The sequence below is a fragment of the Platalea leucorodia genome, assembly GCF_965183815.1.
Source record: "Platalea leucorodia genome assembly, chromosome: 6".
Taxonomy (NCBI): Eukaryota; Metazoa; Chordata; class Aves; order Pelecaniformes; family Threskiornithidae; genus Platalea; species Platalea leucorodia.
The window spans coordinates 53,654,989-53,665,426 of NC_138828.1; the positions used below are offsets into that span (position 1 = coordinate 53,654,989).

Genomic DNA, 10,438 nt, shown 5'->3' on the forward strand with positions numbered 1-10,438 from the left:
CTGCATTTCTTTCAATATTTTAGAATACTGTAAGCCAATTCATCCCTCAAGTAATTCCCTTGACTTCATCATTTCCATCTGTTAAAAACTAACAATTTTTTTGTTATTTTTTTATGTCTACTGCTTTATTTATATGTATGTTTCCCAAGCGAAAGTCTTGTCTCTAAATCTGAGCTACATCTCTGTGCTAAATGATAAAAGGCCAATATTTAGGTGTCAAGACAATAATAGTTCCAGATGCTTAGCATAACTGAAATTCAAGTATTTCTTCTGCAGTTACATGACTAAGCACCCAGTCTGGAAAATTTTGTAGAACGTGGCTCTTGGATCTTTTCAGTTCTAGCTGCCTCATTAGGAGACATCATTCACCAATACAATACCTTTTTAAAATAGTCTAGTTTTTCCATTTGGTTGGAAAAGAAACCAATTTTGGTCAACATAGTATCCCAAAGTAAACCTGTTTGTTGGATGACTCAGCAATCACCTAAACTCTACACATGAACGATGAGTTATCTCCCTGTTCACATAGTTTCCCTGAAATTGGTTAGCCACATATTAATGACTTTTCAATAACACCTTTAGGCTAATCTTTTCTTCACTTCGAAAAATCCAATACACATCTGTAACTACTTACACCTGGGTATGTCAGTCAGAACTTCCCCGGTGAGGTGTTTGCTTAGGAACAAGAGCGCAATTTATTTATGCAGCCAGTCAAGAACTGCAAGCTGTCTGCACATCTTATGTGCGCAGATTCAGAAACCATGTAATTTAAATAAATCAAGGTGTTTTCTATCCAATGATCCACTTACAGAACTAATATAAGAGCTGCCAAATGAGGCATTTGAATGTTGATATATGTGGAAGAGGTCCGTTCTCACTGGATGTAACTGGATGTAAACGTGTGCTCACTACCTAGCTTCTCTGTCCCATTCTGCTTATACAGGAGTTGTTCATGTGTATCCACAAAAACATGGACAATAAAATCATGAATCTTAAAAATCCCTATGAATTTCTGTCTTCATTTAAAGAAATAAAACAAAAAATGAAGGTGCAAGAAATGTATAACTTCCTTTCCACCGGAAAATAGTTTTTTTCAGCATTACTTTTCCCTCATCTGAGTTTTTGTAAATAGGTAGATGTATTTATATATGCATTTAAGTATACATGCATAATACCTGTAACTGTATCAGTTCAGAAGAAAAAGTTCTGAATGCTTTTAAAGTCTGTATGTATTGCATTTAAAAGGCCTTAGATCAACAGATTATGATGATTTGTACATGGAGCCTTGAAAACGATTCTGTTCTTTTCCTGCTAGTAAATCCTGCACAAGAATACACCTTATTTTACTCCGACTTGCAGTGCTCTGAAAGGCTCTGACTGTAACTTCTGCATGTTCCGCTCGTCTTGTTGAAAGCAGCCAACCATGTTTTCTTGTCCAAATCTTGGAAGAATCTGGAAATGACCATGATACACAGGTATCTCCAGCTGGACATATTCCTTTATGTTCTACTCGGTGGTTTTTGTTCCACCCCAAGTTTGCTTTCTCATGTATTCATGAACCCCCCCTTCATTCTCCTAGCCAATATTTTATTATATCATTAAAATTTTATGGCTGGCACAGCACGTTTGTAAGGGAGTTCTAAAATTAATAAAGGTGCAATAAATTGCAGGACATAAAGTTTTACAGCTAACAACTTTTTTTTTTTTAACCAATCTGATAGATATATAGATCTCTCTATATACATATATACACATATATATTTAGACAGATATATAGATCTCTCTCTCTCTTTCTGTATATAGACACACAGTCCATATGTAGACTATCTATCAAAGATTTCAGTCCATTGCTTTCTCCACTCCCTTGGTAGGCACCAGGTTTTGCCTACGACAACATGCTATTCTTAGGAAATATACAGTAATTATATTGTCTATAGAAGCCCTAACTGCTTTCTATGGAAATAAAAACTCAACCACATATGTATTTGTTCAATGACACTGAAAGTGCGGTCTTTAGGAAGTATACGTAGAGTTGATTAGATTGTACTGTATACTTTAAGCTGAATTAGGTACTCTTGTAAAAACACTCTTCAGAATTATTTAACTTCCCATGGTATAGTCTCAGAAGGTGCAAAAAAAAAAATCTTTAGTGTTATCTTTTCCTGTCACATGACTAGTGCAAACACCAAAAAAATTCTTATCTTTTTGTTTCTTTTCTGCTACTTTTTAAAACAGCATAACCGGTTTAGGGCCCAGACATTAAAGACTCCACTCGGAAAAGGTCGACATTATATATTCCACTCTACTTTAAACGTTTCCATTATATAACAGGAAAGATTTAGCCATAAGGGTCTTCCAGTGTGTGATGGCTGAGGATTTTTCTTTTTTTAAAAAACCCTTCCCTGCTGGGGGCAGTGGTGCCATCTAACCAGAAGAGCCCTCTACCGTTTGTAGGACTCGGAGAGCACTGCTTGGACCTGGCAACATTATCCGTACAAGAGCATCTTTAGGCTTAGAAGAATATACCTCCTCCATTTGGCTGTACCATCCTAGCGCACCTCCTGCAACTTAGCAGCTGTGATGAACGGTTTGATCTTGACCTGCCAGTCATGTCAATAAAAATACTTGATGCGTGTTTCAAACGTTTTAGGTATATTTGAGTAATCGGTGTACAGGCTACTTGAGAAATAGGTGCCATATAGATTATTCAACTTTGATCTATTTCTTTGATTTAGCACTGCAATTAAGTAGATTTGGTTCAAAGAGAAAGCTCATTGGTTGATGTTTTACACTGATGTGATAATGTTTACACAGATGTGCTTTGAAATCTCGATTATGGTGGATTTTTGGGTCCCACCACATGACAGGCTCCTGTTATCTGAAAGGTAAAATAATATAACATCTATCTGTAACTGCCTTCAGAGCAGGTCCGCCTGTGCTCTCTTCTGAGGTGATTTATCTGATCATTGTATTTAGCGTTATTTTTTTCAGTTTTAAATCCCTCCACAGTAAATCACTTGCTTTAAAGCAGCCTTTTTATAATTCAGGTGCACACAGGGGCAGTGCTTAGGACTGCAATGATGAAAAGGTGTAGCATTACCTGCTTTAAAGCACCTGCCAATTAATTAGCCCTATACTCTCCACAGCAAATAAAGCTAAGCAGTCAAATCCATTTGATCTCTCAGATTTAGACTGTGACTGAAAAGACCAGGGAGCAAGACGGGAGAACTAATCTTTCATGATTCTCTGCAACTTTTTTGTTTAAATGAAACCTTAAACCGCCAAGCGATTCCCTCGAACTTTTGAAAGAATTAACTATGAAAGATCTTTGCGTTTTATACTCTAATACCGTGTTTTAACATTGGCAAGGAACTGCATTGCCTATCTTGAACACTAAGATGGGTCATGTAGTTTGAGCCCTAAAATTCGTTGGACGTTACAGAAAAAGCGGCAAAGAAGGCAAAAGTCAAGCTCTTAGTTTTAATGTACCGTTGTTTTACCATTGCTAATAATGAACACGTGTTCCACCAATACATTTGCATGTGTGAACCATTCTACTTTGCGGATGAAAAAAATGCATATGCTCATCTGGAACAGGACAGCAAAGTCCTGAATTGATCCAAAACACTGTGGAAAGACAAGAGAGACCTTTCAGTAGATGATACTATTGCTAATTTGTGGTGCTCGCAGGCTTTGGTTACGGGCCCAGTGCAAAACCCCAAAGAAAACGGATTAGATGAGCCATCTCTCAGTCCTTCTTTCTTCATCTCTGCAGGTTTTGAAAATATTTATCCCGAACCACGGGCCTGCCCGTTTATGTTTGTAAGACGTTGTGTCGATACCCGAACGCTCCAGATCAGTTTCATGTCACATTAATGATAAATTAAATGCGAGGGAGAATTTGCAGAGGGGAAAACACCTCCCTGACTATGCCAATTTCTTTAGAAATTCCCCTCCTTGTAGCTGAGGCGATAAAAGGAAAGGGTAATGCATGTACATTTTATTAGCGTTCTAGAAACAGGGAGTAAAACTGTCAGATCTTTGTTTTTTTTCTTTCATGTCTGTCTGGGCAGGTCTAACCCTCAGGTAACGCCCTTTCTCCTTCTTCCCTCCTGCCTCTCCTTGCACCTGTCCCCGTAACGCTCCGCCGGCTCCCGCCCGCCGCCCGCCGCCCGCTGCCCGCTCCGCTCCGCTCCGCGCAGGGTCCCCCCCCCGGCCCCGCCCCCGGCCCCGGCCCCGCCACGCGTGTGCGCGGCGGCGAGTGACCGCCGGCGTGCGGCGGGGCGCAGGCGGCGCGCCAGCAGCTCCCTCCCCGCTGTCATCTCAGATCAGAGGAAGGTGCGAGGAGAGGGGGAGCCGGTTTACAATTTCAAACGCAGCCTCCCCGCAGAGGGCTTCATTAGCATATGTCAGGGGGACCGCCGTATATATATATACACGCGGGGCGTATAAACACCACCCCGCCGCCTGGCTCGCACCGGCACGGCTCGGCTCGGCTCAGCACGGCTCGGCTCTGCCGGCTCCCCATGCTTGGGGCCCCGCCGCGCACCCCCACATGCCCGCCGGGAGAGGCCGGCAGCCGCTCTCCGCCGCCGCGCCCTAGCCCGCTCGCCCCGCGCCCCCATGGCTCCGCTGGCCGAGGTGGGGGGCTTCCTGGGCGGCCTGGACGGCCTGGGGCAGCCGGTGGGCGCCCACTTCCTGCTGCCGCCCGCCGGGGAGCGCCCGGCGCTGCTCGGGGACCGCCGGGCGCCGGCGGAGCGGGCGGCCCGCGGCGGCGCGGCGGCGGCGGCGGCGGCGGCGGCGGCGGACCTGGCGCACTTGCATGGCATCCTGCGGCGGCGGCAGCTGTACTGCCGCACCGGCTTCCACCTGCAGATCCTGCCCGACGGCAGCGTGCGCGGCACCCGCCAGGACCACAGCCTCTTCGGTAGGCGGCTGCGTCTGCGCGCGGCCGCGCGAGTACCCGCGTGTCGGCGCGAGCGCGTGTACCCGCGCGCCGGCTGCCGGGAGGGGGGTGTGGCGCCGGCGGTGCCGGGGCGGGGGGGAAGAGGTTCCCCCCTCAGCGCCAGGCTCCACCGGGGCGCGGCCGCGAGGCAGCGCCGCGCGCCCCACGCGAGGCGAGAGCCGCGCGCGTACGGCTCGCTCGGGCCGTGCGGGGGGTCTGCAGGCGCGTGCGGGCGCCTGCAGGTTTAGTGGGAAGGGTCAGAAGTCGGACCGATTCCTTTCGCATCCCCGGTCCGTGTCGGAGCCTCTGGAGCCTTTGCAGAATAACACAGGTCGTGGGCGGGGGCACGCTGACCCGTAGGCTGCCTTGGGCTGCTGTGTTTTGCAGGGCGGAAAGTTGAAGCAGAGGGACCTAAAATGTCTCTTTGCTCAAATACTTAAAATGTTTCCCAGTACTTTCCGTCCGTAAACCAAAAGGAGGGGAAGACGACCCAAAAATGTAAATGTTTCCTGTGATACGCGAGCAAATCCTCAATAGTAGTTGTAGGAACTGGACATCTGAACAAACCTGCCGTTGTCAGCTACGTGTGAGTGTTTGTGTGTATTGATTTAGCAGTCATAAAAGGGTGATTAAAGAGTTTCCTATCATCCTCCCCATAGTCAAAACAATCTGCTGGAGTGGCTCTTAATTGCTTTTATAACACACGGATGTTTTCAGAAGTAAAAGAGCAGTAGTCAAACAGACAGTTCTTCTCAGAAGGAAGATTTCCTACAGCGTGTAAACATGAAATAAATCTTCGCTTTAAAAGAAAAAAAAAAGCTAGCCCCAGATCAAACACTTACTGGGCTTTTTAGAAATGTTCTTCCTTTATTCTACCACTATTCTCGGCAGGTTTGTCTGATGTGGTTGCTTTGTGGGTTGAATCACCTGCTTATTATAGTTTTGAAAAAGGGTGACTTTGAAAATGATACCAGAAAGACAAAATACCTCCACCTCTTTTTATGGGACTTTGTGCTTTAGGAACTGGAAAACTAGGATGATTTACATGCAATAGAGTTTTTCATGCTTACTCTTTGTCAAGGATTTATTTTCTTTGCTGCTTGGTAATATAAATAAGAAACCTGCCAAACCTCAATTAAAATTCAAAACATTTTAAATTATTGTATAGTCCAGACAGTCCATCTGTCTGAGAGTGAAAAATGCTCCTGAATGAAAAAGAGTAATCATAAATACAGCAAATAAATAGACAAAAAGTCAAAATCAAATGCACTGTTTAAAACCACTTATCTTAGACTCAGATTTTTTTTAATGTTTTGTGGTTTTGCTGCTGCACAGCAAAATCTTAGGTATGATTCTAGAACAACTTCTTTTTGAGGCTTTGTTTACATTGTTAGCAACTTCCAAAAAGCCAGTTCACACATTCCCTTTCTTTCATGTTTTATATGTACTGTAATCTGTGCATATCAATTGGTTAAATATGTTGGCATACCCTTGCCAAATTGCAGGCTTCAAATAGTGCCTCATCTCCTGAATACTTTATATTATTAATATATGTTACATTTTTGGGCAAATGTAGTATAAATAATGCTAGAATCCAAACATTAGCAAATAAGCAGCATATTTCGTGCACATAAAAAGCCTGCACTGAAGATAGCAAGTTGTGTCAAGAGGTGTGGGCCCATATGCTAGATAAGATGTCTGGCAAATATTTTTTTTTTTTCTGTGGGTAGATTCTGTTATATAAAATTCCCATCTGTACTTTGATTTCCATTCAAATGATTTAATAATGCATGTGTTTTTCTAAGATAATGCTATAGAGAAAGTAAAGTATATTTTCAGGTAATTCAAACCTATCTTCCAATGTTTGAGTAGGCAGTTTAGCAAATAGTGTATAATCATTATAGATTGCAACTGCATAGCACTGAAGGCCTTAGCTTCAGCACTGAATAAAATCCTTTCATATTCAACATGAAAAAAAAAAAGGTTTCTTAAATGGTGTAGGATTCTTGTTCCTAGATGAGGCTTCTCAGACTGCTTTCCTGTTAACGTATACATTTCCATGCAATATTTGAAATTTCAGGAAAAAAATATACCGCGTTTATTATAATATGTACATTTTCCGCTTGCTTTCAACTACATTTTGGATGTTTTTATTGATTTTTGTTACAAGCTGAGTTAAAGCAATCTCTTTTTTTTTTTTTCTTTCTTTGGATATATGTTCAGGTATCCTTGAATTCATCAGTGTGGCAGTGGGACTGGTCAGTATTAGAGGTGTGGACAGTGGCCTTTACCTTGGAATGAATGAGAAGGGAGAACTCTATGGCTCCGTAAGTACCATGTTCATGTCAGCTCCTACATGTTGAAGTTTTAATTCACTTCTTAGCGCTATGCAAACCCCTCAAGTAGCTAGCTGAGGTAGTCTTAGCTTTCAAAACACTAACATCTTTTCCTGTTGAAATGTATAATATATTCTTAAAGTATACGGTATAGCCTTGGATACTAAATTTGATTTGACGGGAAAAGTTTCTCTGTCCTAGATGAATAGAACTGAAAAGAAATATTCCTCTTAAATTATGACAAAACCAGCTGAATTAAACTATCTATTAAAAAAGCATTTAAGTTGCCTAGTATCTAACTTTATTTTTATCAATACTGCAAACGTATCATAGTATACACTCTATTATCAAAAACATTGAATGCAATTGGATAAAAAAGTTATGGAAAAAGGGTAGTTATGGAACAATGAACAACAATTAGTATAGCACCCTGACTGACTTTATGAATAGCCTAATGCTCCTTTACAAATCAGGAGGTGGTACTTCCAGGTACCAGCTTTTTAAGATAAAAGCATTCTTTCAAATGCTGGGGAAAAAGAGGATAATACCATATGTCACAGTTAGGTACCACTGTTATTTGAAAAATCTGAGTGCTGCAAGAGTACTGGCAATACCTGTAGATCCTGCCACTTGAATGCTTGCATTTAAGAATGAAAATAAGCTTGTACTCATTACAGTTAATTTCTATGTATGTGTTGAATAACTTCAACATGACCGTAAAATATAATCTTTGATAAAATGTGAGAAGTGATGCATACCACAAAGAACACATGGAAATCTGTTATGTTGCACCTGTGTCCCTCCACCAAATCTCATTTCTAGAATGGTGGATACCCTAAGACAGAACTCTACATAATATGGTTCCTGTAGGTCAGGTGAATTTTACTTAAATTGTAAATGAGTAATGCCACCTTAGAGAGGGAGTTTTCTAACTCATGTTTAAATCCAAAATTGTATATGTACAGCTCAAGTTTTCAAAAGAATAAAGGATTTTCAAAAGAATAAAGGCTTCCAAACTCAGTGTCGGGTCTACATACTCTTCTTGGGTTTGATTTGCTAATACTAATGAACAGTAAGGCAGCACAAAATCTAAAACATTTTGTTTATTTTTATCACTTTTTTTCATGTGTGTTCAGATATCTAGTGACAGCTTGGCTTATTTTTCTTCACTCTTTCTTTCCGTAGGAGAAACTAACTTCTGAATGCATCTTCAGGGAACAGTTTGAGGAAAACTGGTACAACACTTACTCGTCCAACGTGTACAAACATGGAGATTCGGGGCGGCGATACTTCGTAGCACTTAACAAAGACGGTACTCCCAGAGATGGGGCAAGGTCCAAAAGACACCAGAAATTCACACATTTCTTGCCCCGGCCCGTGGATCCTGAAAGAGTTCCAGAACTGTACAAAGATGTGTTAGGATACAGCTGAAGAAGGAGGCAGCTTTGGAAAAAACCCATACTGGAGCTGTTTGATCTTGCCCCTGCTTCCATGGCAATACCAGCACGAGGAACCTGCAGAGGTCTAGGATGCTGGATTGGAAGAAGCTACTTTGTGATAGTCAAAGCCTCTGTTTTCTAACCTTTGGATTTAGGAGACAAAGCCTTAAAGCTGGGAGTGGACCAGCCTCCTTCAAACTTGCTGAACTGTTTGGTAGCCAGTAACCAGAGGGAAGTTGGAGCGTGACTTTTTTAAAACTAACAAACTCTTGGCAATTTTGTCTGGATTATCTATGGTCCATAAATGAGCAAAGAGCTACCTGCATCATGTGGATGAGACAACAGCTGGAAGAAACAGAAACAAATAGACTGTAAAATAGTAACAAATCTTGAGAACTGTATATGAAGTTGTAGTGGCTCCACTTTAGTGATGGACCTTAGATGTTGATGCATCATAGTCAGAGATGGAACTTTTCTTCAGGATGGACCTATTTATACATCTCCAGATAGCATATATTTATTTTATATATTTATTTATTAAAGAGTTTATTTTTTACTGGGATATGAAGAGAATACAAGCCCCTAACCCCAATGAGAAATCATTTACGGTGCCAATATCTACCCTGAGTAGTGTAATGATTCAGAAATGACATTACATTGCAGTGCATCCAAAACCTGAACATTCATATTTCATTGTTTATCAGTTACAGAAAAGGTTATATTTTATGCACATACCATTGCCTCGTTACTGTCCTTATTTTGGAAAGAATGTTTAATTTTTTTTTTTTTTGACCTATGAGAGTGCCTTACAGATCTGTATTGAATTCAAATGCACATTTAAAAAGGGAATTAAAAATTATTTCACTTCACTGGGTTTACTGTCATTTTTAAATTGAGTGTCTCTTAGCACACTATGTGTAACACTGCAAACCTGCAACAATTGTGAAGAGCATATTGCAGTTACCTTGAAAGAAAAAGTAGTATTAGCTCTCGAAATCTTGATTCAAATCACCACATGCTTGGTGTTTTTTGCCAAATGGCTCCTATTATCTTTACTAACACACAAATAACTATTCTCTGCATTACTTAAAATTTTCATGTAGGATTCTCATCACTCTATAAGATATTTTTATTATATTCCCTATGAATAAGTTCAAGGGGAAACAGTATCAGAGTAAGAAGTTTCTGATATTGCTGAATGAAAAGCTGCTGTGAGTGAAGGTTGTTTCTCCCCTGAGTACGGAGGAGCCCAAGGAGTCTACTTTCTTATCTTAATTCCTCCTTTAGGGAATAATCTCAGCATCAGTTTTTTTGTGTGAAGACTGTCAGGACAAAGATGAGCTCTATGCTATTTACAGCTATACAACAGGTAGATCACACTAATTTACTTTAATTCAGGACTGTCAGTTAGGAAGCACAAACTCCTCTGCGTATTGACTTAACTGGAAAGTCTCCATTCTGTAAGAATACTAAGGGTTAATGACAGACCCTATATGATTTAGACCTAAACGTGCTGAAGCTGGCTAGCAGATGATTGCCACCTCCACGGGAAAGGTCGGTCCAGGAAAAGGACTGCAGGAAAGGCACTCCAGGGGAGGGCAGCAATATGTATACTGTACCGGAGGCGGTCTTATGTTTCAGGTGCCCATGCTCCCAGTGGGCTCCAGCTCAAGGTAACTCATTTGATTTCAGTTTCAGTTTTGTGGAAGCATACACGG

At 41.5% G+C, this 10,438-nt stretch overlaps 1 protein-coding gene across 1 annotated transcript; it reads left to right on the forward strand.

Moving 5' to 3' along the window:
* Positions 1–4,623: 4,623 nt before the first annotated feature.
* FGF20 (fibroblast growth factor 20) lies at positions 4,624–8,712 on the forward strand (the record flags this gene model as incomplete). Its single annotated transcript, XM_082315587.1, has 3 exons — positions 4,624–4,927; positions 7,169–7,272; positions 8,467–8,712. The coding sequence occupies 3 exons, from the start codon at positions 4,624–4,626 to the stop codon at positions 8,710–8,712; spliced, it is 654 nt and encodes a 217-aa protein (XP_082171713.1).
* Between the last annotated feature and the right edge of the window lie 1,726 nt (positions 8,713–10,438).